General features: G+C 54.2%; 1 protein-coding gene and 1 long non-coding RNA gene across 2 annotated transcripts; one reads left to right on the plus strand and one right to left on the minus strand.

The window, feature by feature from the left end:
• Positions 1-210: 210 nt before the first annotated feature.
• LOC143806348 (uncharacterized) lies at positions 211-7,125 on the minus strand. Its single transcript, XR_013221437.1, has 3 exons — positions 6,993-7,125; positions 4,853-4,916; positions 211-1,188 (listed from the first exon to the last, which is right to left on the minus strand). It is a non-coding gene; the product is annotated as an uncharacterized LOC143806348 (long non-coding RNA).
• A 69-nt stretch (positions 7,126-7,194) lies between these two features.
• Positions 7,195-17,389, plus strand: WEE1 (WEE1 G2 checkpoint kinase). Its single transcript, XM_077286650.1, has 11 exons — positions 7,195-7,684; positions 12,072-12,277; positions 12,397-12,463; positions 12,553-12,725; positions 12,914-13,035; positions 13,306-13,452; positions 13,527-13,622; positions 13,700-13,785; positions 13,875-14,045; positions 14,254-14,399; positions 14,505-17,389. The coding sequence occupies exons 1-11, from the start codon at positions 7,343-7,345 to the stop codon at positions 14,653-14,655; spliced, it is 1,707 nt and encodes a 568-aa protein (XP_077142765.1). The 5' UTR covers positions 7,195-7,342; the 3' UTR covers positions 14,656-17,389.
• The last annotated feature ends 2,847 nt before the right edge of the window (positions 17,390-20,236 follow it).

Below are 20,236 nucleotides of genomic sequence, written 5' to 3' on the forward strand. Positions count from 1 at the left end.
CAATGGCTGAGGCTGGAGTATCCGGAGACCCTCCCCAGCAGCCGCCATTGTCCTGTTATCTGTGAATGTTCACCCCATCCCCCACTCCATCCTGTCTGGTATCAATGACTCTTATCAGCCTCTGCAGGAGTCACTACAGACAATGGGTGCACAGGGGATACCGTGTGGCTGGCAGGTGAAAATCCCCTCACCTTATCACACACGCTGGGATTAGATACACGGCTTAGTTAAATGTGTCACATACTGTGGGATTGGATACACGGCTCAGTGAAATGTATCACATACTGTGGGATTGGATACACAGCTCAGTGAAATGTATCACATACTGTGGGATTGGATACATGGCTCAGTGAAATGTGTCACATAGTGTGGGATTAGATACACAGCTCGGAGAAATGTATCACATACTGTGGGACTGGATACACGGCTCGGAGAAATGTGTCACATACTGTGGGATTGGATACATGGCTCGGTGAAATGTATCACATACTGTGGGATTGGATACACGGCTCAGTGAAATGTATCACATACTGTGGGATTGGATACACGGCTCAGTGAAATGTATCACATACTGTGGGATTGGATACACGGCTCAGTGAAATGTGTCACATAGTGTGGGATTAGATACACAGCTCGAAGAAATGTATCACATACTGTGGGACTGGAAACACGGCTCGGAGAAATGTGTCACATACTGTGGGATTGGATACATGGCTCGGTGAAATGTATCACATACTGTGGGATTGGATACACGGCTCGGTGAAATGTATCACATACTGTGGGATTGGATACACGGCTCAGTGAAATGTATCACATACTGTGGGATTGGATACACGGCTCAGTGAAATGTGTCACATAGTATGGGATTAGATACACAGCTCGGAGAAATGTATCACATACTGTGGGACTGGATACACGGCTCGGAGAAATGTGTCACATACTGTGGGATTGGATACACGGCTCAGTGAAATGTATCACATACTGTGGGATTGAATACACGGCTCAGCAGACAGTATCACAGAGTATACACACGGCTCAGGAGCACACGATCTCTTATTCCATGACTGGACTGTTCACAGCGGAGTTGTTGTTCCTTTGTCTCGGTGTCTGATGTCGGGGGATGAGCTGCAGGAATCTACAGATCCGGTTTTTCTGGTCTGGTGTCTGTGGACGTGGCAGCGGAAAGTCCTGGATAAGAGCGAAATAAAAGCCGGAGGGCACAGAAAGTCAAAATCTGGATGTAATCCTCGAATAATAACGGGTGAGCTATGGAAAGCTATATAAATAATAATAAAAAAGTGATTGAGTGTCCGGAGCCCCCGGCAGCAGCGCCCCCTGCACCAGCCGTGTGTGCCGCTCCCGTCTGCACCGCGGTGCCGTCTATACCGCCGTGTACAGCTCCTCCGCAAGTCATAGGAAGCCACCACTCTGGTGCACGCCACACGTCCGCCGTCACTACTCACAAATGAGGGGAAAGAGAATGTTTTTAAAGACATCTCTGCCAGTACGAACACCGACCTTGTGAAGCCGCCGGCCTCGTGACGATGCCGCCGCAGACCTCGTGACGATGCCGCCGACCTTGTGACGATGACGCCGACCATGTGATGCCGCCGCCGACCTTGTGACGATTCCGCCAACCTTGTGACGATGCCGCCGCCGGCCTCGTGACGATGCCGCCGCCGGCCTCGTGACGATGCCGCCGCCGGCCTCGTGACGATGCCGCCGCCGGCCTCGTGACGATGCCGCCGCCGGCCTCGTGACGATGCCGCCGCCGGCCTCGTGACGAAGCCGCCGGCCTCGTGACGAAGCCGCCGACCTTGTGACAATGCTGCCGACCTTGAGATGCCACCGCCGACCTCGTGACAATGCCGCCGACCTCATGAAGATGCCGCCGGCCTTGTGACGATACTGCCGATTGTGGCCACGATTCTACTTCCCCAGTCACAAAGTAGGAAATAATTCTATGGAGGCCGCGTCTAGGAAATGTGAGAACGAGCTGGATGTGGCGGTGTCCATTCTCTATCACATTCACGTGTCCTCATCACCTCAGACCAAGGAATTACCAAAACAATGGGTGCAAAGTGTGCAGGACTCACAGGCGGCCACGGATGTACAGACCCGGAGCGTGACGAAGTGTAAGCAGAGTGATCTATGTATCCAGCACCCAGTGATGGCGGCATTCTGCATCCACAGTGGTGCAAGCAACAGTGCTAACCACTGAGCTACCGTGTGCGAACCACTGAGCCACCGTGTGCTAACCACTGATTCATGCAGAGTTGGGCGTCTATTCCTGCGATGCTCACATACCAGTAGTCAGTCATGTGGCTGCGCTTGGTGACGTCTCCTTCCCTATGAACTTTACACAAAGCTGGAAATCTGATGTCATAAAATTGAAAAAAGTCGCTAAATTTTGCAATGTTTCATCCAAAAACATGTTGAAAACTCCAACAACAGAAAATCTTCCTGCAGGGTCGTCCTATAAAACGTGCGGGTGCTCAGTGCTCTCCGCGGCCCTGGACAGCAGCGGCGTCTGCAGCGCACGCCCAGTAACGTCCACACTGAGGGGCCACCGCGAGCCGCCTCCACTGTAATAAGGGTCCTGTAATACGCGGTAGGGGAGGACATCGCACTGTCAGGCGGCCCCCATACAGGGCTGTGCAGTTGTGTCCATTTTGGAGGGGTCGGAGGTCTGACTTCACAGCCCTCCCCCCATACACATTACACATTACACATGGGGATCCCTGGACAATCGTCGGGGTAGTTAAGCATCGGGCATGTCCGATCCTTTGGCAGGAATCAGCGGCTGTCAGGGATGTCCTCCAGCGACACTCAGAACACGGAGCTCCTGGATGTGGGGAGACGGCCAAGAGCTGATGCCGACCACCGCTGGAGAGCTGCTGCCGACCACCGCTGGAGAGCTGCTGCCGACCACCGCTGGAAAGGTGGTGCCGACCACCACTGGAGAGCTGCTGCCGATCACCACCGTGATCTCTCCAGGAATTAGGTCACTGTTCACACCTGACTGTGTTTCGGCAGATACTGTCGGCTGTCCCAATCATGGACTATTTCCTGCACAGGATGATTAGGTGACAGGTCGCGCCTCGCCCAGGAGGGGGTCTCGACAATGTCCAGTTAGCAGGGGCCACAGCCATGTCCAGCAGGGGACGGACCCTTAAAGCCAAACTTCCACACATGGGAGAAAACAGAAGGGTCATATTTTAATTCAACTTGTGGGAAACAAATCGGACCAGAGCTAATTAGGATTATATTACATGTATTGACACGATGCCATCTTTGTATTGACCCGTATGTGGCATTCCTAGGTCATTATTCCTGGTTACGGCACGAGGTACTGATCAGCCACTGGGTGCATTTATATTACGGCGGTAGATAGAACTATCCTCTGGTCTGTGGTGTCTTGTTTCATTTGGTACATTCACCACTAGCGGGATTATTCATGATGTTGTGTTATTATCAATAACATTTATACTTTTTTCTTATCTGAGTTCTGGTGTATGTATGTATGTCAAAATGTATTTATAGGTTTATATATTCTTTGCATGGGACTAATTATATTTATTTCCGGATGGGCACAGGGGTTGGGAACTATTAACCCTGTGCATTGTGTGTCTAATTGGTATTCACAGTATATAGACAGTATATACACAGTACACAGGCAGTATATACACAGTACACAGGCAGTATGTAGACAGTATATAGGCAGTATATAGACAGTACACAGGCAGTATATAGACAGTACACAGGCAGGATGTAGACAGTATATAGGCAGTATACAGATAGTATGTAGACAGGTATTCAGGTAGGATGTAGACGGTATATAGGCAGTACAGACAGTATATAAGCAGCACAGAGGCATATAGGCAGTACACAGGCAGTATATATAGGCAGTACACAGGCAGTATATATAGGCAGTACACAGGCAGTATATATAGGCAGTACACAGGCAGTATATAGACAGTACACAGGCAGGATGTAGACAGTATATAGGCAGTATACAGATAGTATATAGGCAGTACACAGGTAGTATACAGACAGTATATAGACAGGTATACAGGCAGGATGTAGACAGTATATGGGCAGTACACAGGCAGTATATAGACAGTACACAGGCAGTATATCGGCAGCACACAGGCAGTATATAGGCAGTACACAGGTAGTATACAGACAGTATATAGACAGGTATACAGGCAGGATGTAGACAGTATATAGGCAGTACACAGGCAGTATATAGACAGGTATACAGGCAGGATATAGACAGTATATACGCAGTACACAGGCAGTATATAGAAAGGTATACAGGCAGTATATAGGCAGTACACAGACAGTATATAGACAGGTATACAGGCAGGATATAGCAGTATACATGCAGTATATAGGCAGTACACAGACAGTATATAAGCAGTACACAGGCAATATATAGACAGGATATAGACAGTACACAGGCAGTATATAGACAGGTATACAGGCAGGATATAGACAGTACACAGGCAGTATATAGACAGGTATACAGGCAGGATATAGGCAGTACACAGGCAGTATACAGACAGTATATATACAGGTATACAGGCAGTATACAGACAGTTATACAGGCAGTATATAGGCAGTATATAGGCAGTACACAGGCAATATATAGACAGGATATAGACAGTACACAGGCAGTATATAGACAGTACACAGGCAGTATATAGAGAGCTGCAGCCTGCATTGTGCACCGGAAGCTCGGGTGGCTATATTAGGGCTGCGTGCAGACGGTGACTCAGGATGACACAATGACATTACAGAGCTCAGAATTGGGAATAAATGGAAAGCAGGAAACAAAGGGTTAACTCACCGCTGCTGCGATCCTGCGATTCCTGGTGGTAAATGTCTGCAGCTGATCAGCTCCACAGATTAATCTGGAAAAGCAAAGAGCCTGATTAACCTACATGTCACATCTCTGCACGGAGCGTCTGCAGGACAGAAGACGACGTCCCCGCGATCAGTCACAGACCGCTGCCGCCTGTCACTCTGAGCTAAGGCCGCATTCACACAGTGCAGCCACATGGGATATATCACTAATATATTACCCTGGACGGAGGAATGGAGATTTACTACAAGACCAATATACTAATGATCCCGCGGCTGCTGAGGGAAGTGACGGAGTCAGCGACTGTGTGCTCCATCACAGTATGGGGGTCTGAGAACACTGACAAGGCGGCCCACGACCAGTCTGGCCCCGACGTTTCACCATCTCCGCTTCTGTCAGTGCCGAAGTCTTAGGCCGGCGTCACACTGGTGACTTTAATGGACAAACGTAATGCGATTAAAAATCACACTCGGACCAATGTTACACTAGGGGGGCAGCTCCCAGCAGCTGATTTTTTGTCGGCCGTCTTCCTCGGCTGTGATTGTCACGGACACTCAGCCGAATCTCTGCTCACACTTATGAGCCTATGGGTGCGAGTGAGACAGCGCAGATTACTCAGATATCACCCCAGTGCGCTAAACGCGGACCCCGGCAGTGGAGGAGATGGAGAAATTAGTTTCTCCGCCTCCTCAAGATCTGTGCTCCACTCTGCGAGGCTCCGTGCACGGACACACGACACTCGGCGCACGCTGACAGCAGAGCAGGAGCCGACGGTCATTAGCATATCGCACCGGATGCCGTACGTAGTGTGACCCCGGCCTTAATGCCGCGATTTGTGACAATGTCTCTTCCCCAGCTGAGGTTTCGCTGCAGTGTCAGCGCCGGAGACATCCAGTCACTAAGGAGCGCAGACACACAGCGACGGACTCTCAGCAGTCATTGGCCTCAGCCCCGAGCAGCGGACGGATCCCCCCCAGCCCCGAGCAGCAGACGGATCCCCCCCAGCAGCGGACGGATGCCCCCCAGCCCCGAGCAGCGGACGGATGCCCCCAGCAGCGGACGGATGCCCCCAGCCCCGAGCAGCGGACGGATCCCCCCAGCAGCGGACGGATGCCCCCAGCCCCGGACGGATCCCCCCCAGCAGCGGACGGATGCCCCCAGCCCCGAGCAGCGGACGAATCCCCCCCAGCAGCGGACGGATGCCCCCAGCCCCGAGCAGTGGACGAATCCCCCCCAGCCCCGAGCAGCGGACGGATCCCCCCCAGCCCCGAGCAGCGGACGGATCCCCCCCAGCAGCGGACGGATGCCCCCAGCCCCGAGCAGTGGACGAATCCCCCCCAGCCCCGAGCAGCGGACGGATCCCCCCCAGCCCCGAGCAGCGGACGGATCCCCCCCAGCAGCGGACGAATCCCCCCCAGCCGCGGACGAATCCCCCCCAGCCCCGAGCATCGGACGAATCCCCCCAGCCCCGAGCAGCGGACGAATCCCCCCAGCCCCGAGCAGCGGACGAATCCCCCCAGCCCCGAGCAGCGGATGGATCCCCCCAGCCCCGAGCAGCGGACGAATCCCCCCAGCCCCGAGCAGCGGATGGATCCCCCCAGCCCCGAGCAGTGGATGGATCCCCCCAGCCCCGAGCAGTGGACGGATCCCCCCCAGCCATCTCATGGGGGACGTCGGCCCCTGGGGGCAGCACAGCACACTGGCCCCTTGGTCACACCCTGTGGCCCCCGCAGTTTCGGGCCCCTGTACGGTTCACAGTCACGTTTCTGTCCCTCACACTGCCGAGACCTGAGGAGACAACCACCCCCATCATCTGCAGCCGGAGTCCAGGGCCTGTTTACAAAATGACTGTGACTTCTGCAGCCTCGTGCACACGCTGCGTCTTATCCCCTCGCGTTTTCTGACGCGATTCCATTGCGAAATACGTCGTCAAAACCACGTGGTCACGAGAGGGAGGCGCGCACCGGGATGTGGGCACACACGTGATAAGCCGCCCCTCCCCCGCACACACCGTCAGCAGCGGGCGTCACACCCTCGGGTCACACTGCGGACACGGCGCTGGGGGAGGGGCAGAGAATGTTTATCATCAATGTCACGTGACTCTCGCCCCGCCCCTCACACTCACTTGGCGCCAAATCTCGCCGTCCGCGCACGAGGATCTCAGGCGGCCGCTGCAGGAGACATTTTGAAAGCGGTTGTAGGCAGCGATTGGTCAGCCGGGGCTCCGCCTTCTGTCGTCATAGTTGCACGCTCCCGCATTGGGCGTTCCTGGCCACACCTCCAACGTCAGACCCCTGCGCGCTCTCATTGGTCCGCCCCGTCCTCCACCCCCTGTGACTAACGGTCGCGCCAGGCTGACTGGCCGGAGAGTCGGATCCGCGGATTACCCGGTACCTCAGCCCTGCGCCGAGCCCGGGCCATGGTGAGCGCCCCCCGGCGACAACCTGCTGGTGACCCGCTCCGCCGACCGCGACCATGAGCTTCCCGGACATCCGCCAGAAGCTGCTGTTCAACGCCAGCGACTGCGAGGAGGAGGACGGCAACAGCACGGGCGAGGACTCGGCCTTCCAGGAGTCTGACTCCCCCAGCGGGCAGCCGCAGCACGAGAGCCCGGGGACGCGGCCCTGGGAGGAGGAGGAGGAAGAGGGCCTGGGATCGTCCCCGCTCAAGTCCCCCGGAGATGAACTGATGAGCGGCTCCCCGCACCGGAGACTGCGGCGGGAGGGCTCCAGCTCCCCGGTCCCGGACTGTCCCGGCACCCCGCCCCACAAGACCTTCCGCAAGCTGCGGCTGTTCGACACCCCGCACACCCCGAAGGTGAGCCTGACACCCCGCACACCCGAGGGTGAGAGCCTGACACCCCGCACACCCCGAAGGTGAGCCTGACACCCCGCACACCCGAGGGTGAGAGCCTGACACCCCGCACGCCCGAGGGTGAGAGCCTGACACCCCGCACGCCCGAGGGTGAGAGCCTGACACCCCGCACACCCGAGGGTGAGAGCCTGACACCCCGCACACCCGAGGGTGAGAGCCTGACACCCCGCACGCCCGAGGGTGAGAGCCTGACACCCCGCACGCCCGAGGGTGAGAGCCTGACACCCCGCACACCCGAGGGTGAGAGCCTGACACCCCGCACACCCGAGGGTGAGAGCCTGACACCCCGCACACCCGAGGGTGAGAGCCTGACACCCCGCACACCCGAGGGTGAGAGCCTGACACCCCGCACACCCGAGGGTGAGAGCCTGACACCCCGCACACCCGAGGGTGAGAGCGCGACACCCCGCACACCCGAGGGTGAGAGCGCGACACCCCGCACACCCGAGGGTGAGAGCCTGACACCCCGCACACCCGAGGGTGAGAGCGCGACACCCCGCACACCCGAGGGTGAGAGCGCGACACCCCGCACACCCGAGGGTGAGAGCGCGACACCCCGCACACCCGAGGGTGAGAGCGCGACACCCCGCACACCCGAGGGTGAGAGCGCGACACCCCGCACACCCGAGGGTGAGAGCGCGACACCCCGCACACCCGAGGGTGAGAGCGCGACACCCCGCACACCCGAGGGTGAGAGCGCGACACCCCGCACACCCGAGGGTGAGAGCGCGACACCCCGCACACCCGAGGGTGAGAGCGCGACACCCCGCACACCCGAGGGTGAGAGCGCGACACCCCGCACACCCGAGGGTGAGAGCGCGACACCCCGCACACCCGAGGGTGAGAGCGCGACACCCCGCACACCCGAGGGTGAGAGCGCGACGCCCCGAAGGTGAGCGCGACGCCCCGAAGGTGCGCGCGACTCCCCGAGGGTGCGCGCCCGACACCCCGCACTCCCCGAGGGTGCGCGCCCGACACCCCGCACTCCCCGAGGGTGCGCGCCCGACACCCCGCACGCCCCGAGGGTGCGCGCCCGACACCCCGCACGCCCCGAGGGTGCGCGCCCGACACCCCGCACGCCCCGAGGGTGCGCGCCCGACACCCCCGGTGACTCTGATATTTGGAAGTTCAGCATTGACCCTGCGAGTAGTTAAATGACGGTCTGCTGCTGCGGTGGGCTTCTTTCTGCAGGGAGGGGGGTTTACAGATGACAACTGCTCTTTGACTTGTGCATGTAAAGTTTTTGTTTTTTCTCTGTTGGTGCCTATGACAGTTCTTCTTGTCAGTCCCTCGGGGGTGCTGATTGGCTGTGTGGGGATTGTATGTAAATAGCAGCTTCCAGCCTGTGGGCGGCTACATGACGGCGCGTGGTACAGTACATGCCTGAGACATGTCTTCTATAATGTGACCACCATGTATCACCCCGGGGTGCACATGTACATGTAGCCGGCCGGAGTGCTGTAATGATTGGGGCTTGTTTGCTGAGGTCAGGACCCTACCTGTTACTGTACACACAGCTGGCGGAGGGTGTGGGGGGCACGGGGTGTGGACTCCGGATCTGGTCTCCCTATAGCCCCTGACCCTACTGGGGGCCCTATTCATCTGCTGGATCTGTGGCGTGTGCTGCACCTGATGCTGCTCCAACTGCAGTGTGACCCATTACATGTCCTTATGTCTGGTGGCTCGTGCCCTGACATGTAACACGGTCTACAGGCTGCGCTGCCACCCCCTGTATATAGCTGTATACTGCCCCCCCCTGTATATAGCTGTATACTGCCCCCCCCTGTATATAGCTGTATACTGCCCCCCCTGTATATAGCTGTATACTGCCCCCCTGTGTGTATATAGCTGTATACTGCCCCCCTGTGTGTATATAGCTGTATACTGCCCCCCTGAGTGTATATAGCTGTATACTGCCCCCCCGAGTGTATATAGCTGTATACTGCCCCCCCGAGTGTATATAGCTGTATACTGCCCCCCCGAGTGTATATAGCTGTATACTGCCCCCCCTGTATATAGCTGTATACTGCCCCCCCTGTATATAGCTGTATACTGCCCCCCTGTGTGTATATAGCTGTATACTGCCCCCCTGTGTGTATATAGCTGTATACTGCCCCCCCGAGTGTATATAGCTGTATACTGCCCCCCCGAGTGTATATAGCTGTATACTGCCCCCCCTGTATATAGCTGTATACTGCCCCCCCTGTATATAGCTGTATACTGCCCCCCCGAGTGTATATAGCTGTATACTGCCCCGAGTGTATATAGCTGTATACTGCCCCCCCTGTATATAGCTGTATACTGCCCCCCCTGTATATAGCTGTATACTGCCCCCCCTGTATATAGCTGTATACTGCCCCCCTGTATATAGCTGTATACTGCCCCCCCCTGTATATAGCTGTATACTGCCCCCCCTGTATATAGCTGTATACTGCCCCCCCTGTATGTAGCTGTATACTGCCCCCCCTGTATGTAGCTGTATACTGCCCCCCCTGTATGTAGCTGTATACTGCCCCCCCTGTATGTAGCTGTATACTGCCCCCCCTGTATGTAGCTGTATACTGCCCCCCCTGTATGTAGCTGTATACTGCCCCCCCTGTATGTAGCTGTATACTGCCCCCCCTGTATGTAGCTGTATACTGCCCCCCCTGTATGTAGCTGTATACTGCCCCCCCTGTATGTAGCTGTATACTGCCCCCCCCTGTATGTAGCTGTATACTGCCCCCCCCTGTATGTAGCTGTATACTGCCCCCCTGTATGTAGCTGTATACCGCCCCCCCTGTATGTAGCTGTATACCGCCCCCCCTGTATGTAGCTGTATACTGCCCCCCCTGTATGTAGCTGTATACCGCCCCCCCTGTATGTAGCTGTATACCGCCCCCCCTGTATGTAGCTGTATACCGCCCCCCCTGTATGTAGCTGCATACCGCCCCCCCTGTATGTAGCTGCATACCGCCCCCCCTGTATGTAGCTGCATACCGCCCCCCCTGTATGTAGCTGCATACCGCCCCCCCTGTATGTAGCTGTATACCGCCCCCCCTGTATGTAGCTGTATACCGCCCCCCCTGTATGTAGCTGTATACCGCCCCCCCTGTATGTAGCTGTATACCGCCCCCCCCTGTATGTAGCTGTATACCGCCCCCCCTGTATGTAGCTGTATACCGCCCCCCCTGTATGTAGCTGTATACCGCCCCCCCTGTATGTAGCTGTATACCGCCCCCCCTGTATGTAGCTGTATACCGCCCCCCCTGTATGTAGCTGTATACCGCCCCCCCTGTATGTAGCTGTATACCGCCCCCCCTGTATGTAGCTGTATACCGCCCCCCCTGTATGTAGCTGTATACCGCCCCCCCCTGTATGTAGCTGTATACCGCCCCCCCTGTATGTAGCTGTATACCGCCCCCCCTGTATGTAGCTGTATACCGCCCCCCCTGTATGTAGCTGTATACCGCCCCCCCTGTATGTAGCTGTATACCGCCCCCCCTGTATGTAGCTGTATACCGCCCCCCCTGTGTGTAGCTGTATACCGCCCCCCCTGTGTGTAGCTGTATACCGCCCCCCCTGTGTGTAGCTGTATACCGACCCCCCTGTGTGTAGCTGTATACCGACCCCCCTGTGTGTAGCTGTATACCGCCCCCCCTGTGTGTGTGTGTAGCTGTATACCGCCCCCCCTGTGTGTAGCTGTATACCGACCCCCCTGTGTGTAGCTGTATACCGACCCCCCTGTGTGTAGCTGTATACCGCCCCCCCTGTGTGTGTGTGTAGCTGTATACCGCCCCCCCTGTGTGTGTGTGTAGCTGTATACCGCCCCCCCTGTGTGTGTGTGTGTGTGTAGCTGTATACCGCCCCCCCTGTGTGTGTGTGTGTGTGTAGCTGTATACCGCCCCCCTGTGTGTGTGTGTGTGTGTGTGTGTGTGTGTGTGTGTGTGTAGCTGTATACTGCCGCCCCCCTGTATACTCTATACTTCTGTCGGTGCAGTCTGTCTGCTCGGGGTGTTGGTTGCTGGACTCTGGTCTGTGACTCCGCTGGTGTTTTCACTCTTGACCCCTTCCCCCACTCCCCTGTGTTGGAATGTGATGAGATGGGGGAGGGGTGCACTGCCCTCAGTATACAGCCCGTGCTGGGCTCTGCCTTCTACCTCTATCTACCTGTGCACATTCCGCAGTGGGGCCCCTGGGGGTCCGGTGGCCCCTGGTGTGCTGGCCGCTGTGGACTCTGCTGTGCCTTAGTGCTATCACACAGGTGATCTCTGGCTGCTATTTTCTCCGCTCACCAGGAGGGGGCAGTCAGTCGCAGGACCCATGAATGTGCTGCCTCCTTTCTCCGCAGAGTTTACTGTCCAGAGCTCGTGGCATTGGCTCCAGCGGATTGCGGAACAGAGGGGTCTCGCTTTTCCGAGATGTGGCGAAGTCCGAAAGACAAGACTTGGTGTACAGAGCCCCCCAAGTGAACATCAACCCCTTCACCCCAGTATCCTTGGACCTGCAGAGCTCCAGCGAAGGCTGTCGGAGGAGGAAGAGGGCGCACTGGAACGAGTGAGGCTTTCCCCTTTTTGCTGTTTCGGGGCATTGCCCCCTTGTCCAGTCTTCGCCATAGTCTGCGGCATCTGTAGTGTTTCTGTTGCTTCTTATGTAACGCTGGTTTTACTGTTCAGCTCCTGCGGTGAAGACATGGAGGGCAGCGACTGTGAGCTGCTGGAGGAAAGCGTCCGACCGGCTAAGGTAACGCTCAGTCTGATTGTGGCCATTCAGTAGATCACGCATTGCGTGAAACGCCCTGAGGATTTACCGTCGTCTCCTTCCATCCACAGAGGATCACAATCACAGAAAGTAACATGAAGTCCCGGTACGCCATCGAGTTCCACGAGCTGGAGAAGATCGGCTCCGGAGAGTTTGGGGCGGTGTACAAATGTGTGAAGAGGCTGGACGGCTGTGTCTACGCCATCAAGCGCTCCAAGAAGCCCCTGGCCGGCTCTGTGGACGAGTAAGTGCTGCGGGGGGGGGGCTGTTTGAGGTGATTTTTTGTTTTTTTTTTGTGTGTTTTTTGTGAATTCTGAGAGTGTGAAGAGTGAGGCCGGGAAGCGTGAGCCATCACTGGGCTGGTGCCACGTGCTCCCGGCCACACTGAGCCCCCGTCGCCGGCATCCCTGTAACCTGCCTTCTCTTTCACAGGCAGAATGCACTGCGGGAAGTGTATGCACACGCCGTCCTGGGGCAGCACCCGCACGTGGTGCGCTATTACTCGGCATGGGCAGAGGACGACCACATGCTTATACAGAACGAGTATTGTAATGGTGAGTGGTCTGCTGGAATTATGGGGGGCTCTGTTCATAGTTGCTGTATCTGCATCAGATCTGTCCACAGTCCCAAAGTGACATTGACTGACCCCTTATATCCCTGCGGCTGTGATACAGAGGTAACAATGCGATCAGCTGAATGGGGTTTCCGCTGTCTGTGTGCACAGCCTTTGTCACATTATCTGCAGCCGCAAGACTTGCACTGTTAGTGTCGTGAAAGCACCCAGAACCTCTTACCATCCTGAGTGTCATGTTCTCGGTCCCCAGGTGGCAGTTTAGCAGACGCCATTAGTGAAGACTACCGCACCATGCACTACTTCACCGAGCCGGAGCTGAAGGACCTGCTGCTGCAGGTGGCCCGTGGGCTGAAGTACATCCACTCCATGTCTCTGGTGCACATGGACATAAAGCCAAGTAAGTCTCCGTCTCCCTGTGTGCGTCCTGGCCGCTCTGCGCTCGTCCCTGACACCGCTTCTTTCCTCCCACAGGTAACATATTCATATCCAGGACTGAGCTTCCCAGCATGACAGTGGATGAAGCGGACGACGAGGAAGGCAGCCCCCGAAAAGTGACCTATAAAATAGGTAATGTCCTCCTAGATCTGAGGGCTGGTGTGTGGCGAGGGCTGGTGTGTGGCGGTAACCCATTGTCTCCTACACAGGTGACCTCGGTCATGTGACCCGGGTGTCTAGCCCGCAGGTAGAAGAAGGTGACAGTCGGTTTCTGGCCAACGAAGTGTTACAGGAGGTGAGTGCCCCTGCCCCTTGTGGGGTGGAGACCCCGTAGGTTTTGAGCCACGCTGATCATGGAGGTGATGTCTCATTTGTTCCAACTAGGATTATTCTCAATTACCGAAAGCCGACATCTTTGCCCTTGCTCTGACGGTCTGGAGCGCTGCAGGGGCAGAACCGCTCCCAACTAACGGGGACCAGTGGCACGAAATCAGGCAGGGCAGGTTGCCCACCGTGCCGCAGGTGCTGTCCCAGGAATTCCTGGACCTCATAAAGGTGAGTGTGCGACTTGTCACTGCAGTTTGTGACCAGGCACGTGATGATTGTAGGGAATTCCTCAATGTTCTTCAGCCCTGCCGCTGGTAATCCGGGTGTATACGGTGTCCTGACACTGCCGGGTTACCTGCTGTGGCTACTGCTGGCCTCCTGGTGACTACCTGGATGTTGTGCTTCTATCTGAACGTTCCTCGTTGTCTTTTTGTAGCTTATGATTACTCCAGATCCTGAAAAAAGGCCGTCTGCTGTGGCCCTTGTGCGACACTCGGTGCTCCTGTCTGCGTCCCGGAAAAGTGCTGAGCAGCTGAGGATCGAGCTGAATGCTGAGAAGTTCAAGAACGCTCTACTGCAGAAGTATGGCTGCTCCCTGTCTGTAGCCCCGTTTTCATTATCGGTGCCCCATCCGCAGGCTCTGCACTGATCATATCTGCCTTACTCACAATCTACTTCTTTCTCTAGGGAACTGAAGAAGGCGCAGATGGCGAAAGCCGTAGCTGAGGAGCGAGCGCTGTTTCCTGAGAGAATGACCACGCGCTCCACATCGCAGAACAGAACCTCCCGTCTCATCGGGAAGAAGATGAACCGCTCTGTCAGCCTCACTATATATTGATGTGTATATAGACTGATGCCTGCAGCTTTTCAATGGCGGCTGCCGCCAATCCTGAGTGTTCATGCAGCACTGGATATGACGGGTCAGACCCTGCCACCGCGGAGGATGCGTGGCACACCAGCCTGAGCTCGCGGTGCCTCGTGTGGCATTCTGGGCATGACGTTGTTCAAGTAGCTTTTAATGGAAGTCAATTCGGGGTCCACATTTTGCCCACTCCTAGTGGGGTACATCCTGTTGGGAATGAATTGGAGCCTACGGCTGAACAGCTGCGTGCGGCTCCTGGCAGCGGCTCCTGACCGCTCTTTAATGTGACGTTACTGTAGTTATGGTTCCTTTTAGTTGATATTCATCAGATTGTTCTAATCCGATGTTCTCTTGTATTATACATTTTTTGCTTTCTTGTAATTTTTCTTTCTGTATAGAGACTGTAGGGACTTCCGCGTTGGTCTCGGTACATTTTTATCTTGTGGTTTTTGTATATTTGACTTTGAGCACTTTCTCTGCACCGGGTGACTCCTCGGCGACCCCCTTGTGCCATTTGCTGCTATGTATTTTTTTTTTTTTTTACATTTTCTGTACAAATTGTAGCATTAAACAATCATAGTTGGTGACCACCCCCCCCCCCAAGATGGCAACCCACGGCCGCCCTCCACCCCACTGCGGAGGCGCAAAGATCGATTCTCCTGGATTTCTCATGCACCTTTTTTGTACTATATATATATATATATATATATTTTTTTTTTTTTCTTCGGGGTTTTGTTCATACTGGAATTGTCGGTTGTGTGTCCTGTCTGTTCGGTGTGGTAAAGAAAAGTCTATGCCCAAAACTAAAGGATCCAAGTATGGTCTGCCCGGGCAGAGTTCTGGTTCTGCACATCAGCCGCTGCTCGGGAGCGATCGTCTGCAGCCGTATAGGAGGGGCGCTCAGCTGTCAGTATTGTGGGTGGTCGTCACAATGTGAACAGCGCCTCAGTAATTGGACGGAACGGCGTCTCCTGGGCTGTGGCCGATTCTCCTCTAGAGATTTACATGGTCATTGGTTGTCTGCGGTGTTATACAGCAGGAAGTGGCCATTCCAGAGTGATTAAAGGGAACCAGATGGGTGATGTGGAGCCGGGGTGGGCGGCAGGGACATACTGTTTAAAGTCGTGCGTGGATGCTGCGTCCCAATGACTACTCCGATACAGTTCCTTGGGGCTCCTCATGACTTGATGGCTCACATAATAAGGCTACTTTCACATTAGCGTCATGCACTGCACGTTGCAATGCGATGTTGCAGCGCACCGACGCATACTGTGCAAGCGCCGCACAACGGGGGCAGCGGATGCTGTTTTTCAACGCATCCGCTGCCCCATTGTGAGGTGCAGGGAGGAGGGGGCGGAGTTCCGGCCGCACATGCGCGGTTGGAAATGCAGACGACGCACCACAAAACGTTACATGCAACGTTTTTTGGTGGCGACGGTCCGATGCAACCGTCGCACGACGGTTGCGACGTGTGGCAATTTGTCGCACTGCGTCACTAATAAAAGTCTATAGAGAAAAAACGCATCCTGCAAGCAATTTTGCAGGATGTGTTTTTTCTGCAAAACGACGCATAGCGACGTGCAGTGCACTACGCTAATGTGAAAGAGGCCTTAGAGGTCTGTTTAGTGGAGCGGAGTGAAGAGAAGCCACAGGGACCTCTCCGGGCAGCATCATCCTCATCATCCCCCGTCCACAAATGTGACACGGAGTATAATGATTTCCGGAAATGTAACATTGTGGCTGTGACTCGTTCGTTAAAGTGGTATTCCCATCTCCAATCCCAATATCTAGTAAGTGTAGTAATATTGGCAAATACCTCCAGTAAGAAATGTAATATAGTACTGATTTATGTCACATACCCCATGTCCAGGGCATTGCAAGAGCCTAGGCGTCCCTGGTTACGACCACTAACTGTCCTAAATGTGAGTGGTCGTAACCATGGATACCTAAGCTCTTCTGCACCTGGGGTAAGTGACATGGCAAGTCAGAACGACACTTCTAATTGGAGGTATTTGCTAATATTATTACACTTAATACATATTGCGGTAGGGTCCTGAAGATGTGAACACCCCCCAATGTGTCCACCATTGTTTTCGGTTGCAGATCGCATGCGCCTCGCTTGCCATAGCCTTCAATGTAATTCACATGTGGCCGCCACTTGTATGTGATTTGGCTTTTTTTTTTTTTTTCTCTTTGCAAAATTGTAACTCTGAGGCTTCATCCCCACTCCCCAGGCGTAGCCGCACTTTGGATGCAGCTTATTGTTGCTGCCCTCCTTTCAATGCAAGTAAATCCGCTTGTGATCACTGAGCCGTGTGGATTTACCGCCTCCAGTACATTTCAGTTTGTTTTGTGGAGACTCGCGTGTCGCTAGATAGCCGTCCTGAGACGCTCCACATGTCCGTCTCCGCAGGTGATCCGCAGGCGTCCAGACGCACAGGGGACATGAGATTTCTAGAAATCCCACCACTGTGCTGTCACAGCCGCTGGTTCACGGTCCCGGGGTTTGGGCGGCGTGAATCTCCGGTCCGGTTCCCTTTTATAAGCTGGTGAGAAGATGCCACCTTCACATCGTCGGCGGAGCCTCACTGGTTCTCGCTCTTACTAACTGCATATCCGCTGTGGACTTTCCATTTTATAGACGATCATGTAAGCTAGAATCCTGTAACTCTAGATGATTCTCTGTAAATAAAGTTCTCGTGCCTTCCTCCTCCTCGCTATGATTTTTAATGGAGTTTTGTCTAACTGCGTTCACACACGGGTTTCTGTTCAGGTGTCGGTGGTTACATAGGTAAAGGTCAGATCCTGTGCACCGAGTCTTGAAGAAACACTGCGCAGAAAATAGGATCAAATGAGATTTTGTCATCGAACAAACCTGGGCAGGAATTTTCTGTTTCTCTAGCTGTTGTCCCCGTGCATTGTCCTCCTTCGTCCTGTGTGCGGCTGCAGCAGGAGCCTCCCCCCACTGTACAGAGCCGCCGCCTTGTCTGGACTCCTGCTAAGAGTACAACAGATCAGCAGCAAATTCCCTCAGGCTAAGTTCACACGTTGCAGAATTGCCGCGGAAATTTCCGCGGCAATTCTGCAACGTGTGAACTTAGCCTGAGGGAATTAAGTTCACACGTTGCAGAATTGCCGCGGAAATTTCTGCGGCAATTCTGCGCCTCCTGCCGCGGGTATATCGCATGCAGAATTAGCATGCATATACCCGCAGAAAACTAGCGTTTTGCCAGCATAATTAGCTTGCAGAATGCTAGAGTTTTCCAAGCGATCTGTAGCATCGCTTGGAAAACTGACTGACAGGTTGGTCACACTTGTCAAACATAGTGTTTGACAAGTGTGACCAACTTTTTACTATAGATGCTGCGTATGCAGCATCAATAGTAAAAGATAGAATGTTTAAAAATAATAAAAAACATGGCTATACTCCCCTGCAGACCTCAGCGGCGTCCGTTCCTATAGCTGTTGTGCGGTGAAGGGCCTGTGATGACGTCACGGTCTTGTGATTGGTCACGTGACCGGTCACATGCTGTCTCGCGACCAATCACAAGACCGTGACGTCATCGCAGGTCCTTCACCGCCCAGCAGCTATAGGAAGCGGCAGCGTGCAGCGGAGAGGCCGGAAGACTGCGGGGGACATCGAGGGTGAGTATATCGCTATTTTTTATTTTAATTCTTTTTTTTTTTTTTTAACAATTATATGGTGCCCAGTCCGTGGAGGAGAGTCTCCTCTCCTCCACCCTGGGTACCAACCGCACTTGATCTGCTTGCTTCCCGCATGGTGTGCACAGCCCCGTGCGGGAAGTAAGCAGATCAATGCATTCCTATGTGTGCAGAATCGCTGCGATTCCGCAATTTTAATGAACATGCTGCGTTTTTTTCTGGATTGCGATTCCGCTCAGGAAAAAAATGCAACATGTGCACAAACAATGTGGAATGCATTGTTACATAGGATGCTTAATGTTAGCGTTTTTTTCGCGGTTTTATAGCGAAAAATATGCTACGTGTGCACACAGCAGATTTTTTGCTTTTTTTTCGCGAAAAAAAACGCTATAAAACCGCGAAAAAAACGCTAACATTAAGCATCCTATGTAACAGAATGCAATCCGCATTTTTTTGTGCACATGCTGCATTTTTGTCCTGAGCGGAATCGCAATCCAGAAAAAAACGCAGCATGTTCATTAAAATTGTGGAATCGCGGCGATTCTGCACACATAGGAGTGCATTGATCTGCTTACTTCCCGCAGGGGGCTGTGCACACCATGTGGGAAGTAAGCAGATCATGTGCGGTTGGTACCCAGGGTGGAGGAGAGGAGGCTCTCCACGGACTGGGCACCGTATAATTGGTAAAAAAATAAAAGAATTAAAATAAAAAATAGCGATATACTCACCCTCCTCAACGGCTTCTGTGGTGTGTGTGAAGGACCTGCGATGACGTCGCGGTCACGTGACCGCTACGTCAATGGAAGGTCCTGAACACACAGCATTAGGAACGGACGCTGCTGAGGTGAGTATAACCTTTTTTTTTAAACATTCTACCTTTTACTATTGATGCTGCATAGGCTGCATCTATAGTAAAAAGTTGGTCACACTTGTTACACACTATGTTTGACAAGTGTGACCAACCTGTCAAACAGGCTAATTATGCTTGCAAAACGCTAGTTTTCTGCGGGTATATGCATGCGATATACCCGCGGCAGGAGGCGCAGAATTGCCGCGGAAATTTCCGCGGAAATTCTGCTACGTATGAACTTAGCCTCAGGATCTTTTCTTAATCTGTTTTTTTTTTTTTTTTTTTTAAACCATTTTTCAAATAAAATTGATCATGGGGAACATCTCTGAATAAATGGAATACAAAAAAACAGGAAAGATGATGTCTCCTCCCTGCGGACTCGCAAGTCCTGGAGCTGTTTTTAGAGGAAGATTAGACTATCTTCTGTTTATGGCACTCAGGGGTCGGGCCACGTTGTAGTGCGCAGGGATGTGGCCTCGGCTGCAGCATCTGGCAGATTAGGGGGCTGCGCAGCCTCTGCCGGGCCTCACTCCCCTCCTTGAATTTTGAGGGACTTTAGTTAAGCTTGAGATCAGAAATTAGTGGAGCGAGAAACGAGCAGAGGGCGAGTCTGCCCCAGTACAGAATGTCGCAGTACTGCATGGAGCACCCAGCGCAGAAAAGTCAGATTTATTACTGTCATGATCCGGCATCTTCAAGACGTGTTCACGGCACAGTGAGGACCAAAGCCACATAATCCCGTAATAAAGCCGGGGGTGCAGATCACCGACATAAACCACCCTGCAGGAGAGATCCCAGGTCTATACTGTAAGCTCCCCCTATCCTGACTGCTGAGACCTCCATGATCTCCAGCGCTGGCGGCACTCACATTAAGAGTGAATGGATCGTGGGTGCTGATGAGCGACCACTGCGCCATTCATGTGGGTCCTGTTGGTTGGACGTGCAGCGATCAGGTTATGGCCGGAGATCGCCTGGTGATATTAATGAACATTAGCTCCATCCTTCTATGTCAGTAACATCCCAGGACAATGCGCTCTCCCTGCA

This window comes from Ranitomeya variabilis, chromosome 2 (genome assembly GCF_051348905.1).
Source record: "Ranitomeya variabilis isolate aRanVar5 chromosome 2, aRanVar5.hap1, whole genome shotgun sequence".
NCBI classification, from domain to species: domain Eukaryota; kingdom Metazoa; phylum Chordata; class Amphibia; order Anura; family Dendrobatidae; genus Ranitomeya; species Ranitomeya variabilis.

Bases quoted from the DNA above. Each gene is read 5' to 3' on its own strand.
- WEE1 (XM_077286650.1), top strand. From the start codon at position 7,343: ATGAGCTTCCCGGACATCCGCCAGAAGCTGCTGTTCAACGCCAGCGAC. The intron at 13,623-13,699 runs GTAATGTCCTCC...TCTCCTACACAG, and splicing joins AAAAGTGACCTATAAAATAG to GTGACCTCGGTCATGTGACC. The intron at 13,786-13,874 runs GTGAGTGCCCCT...TGTTCCAACTAG, and splicing joins CCAACGAAGTGTTACAGGAG to GATTATTCTCAATTACCGAA.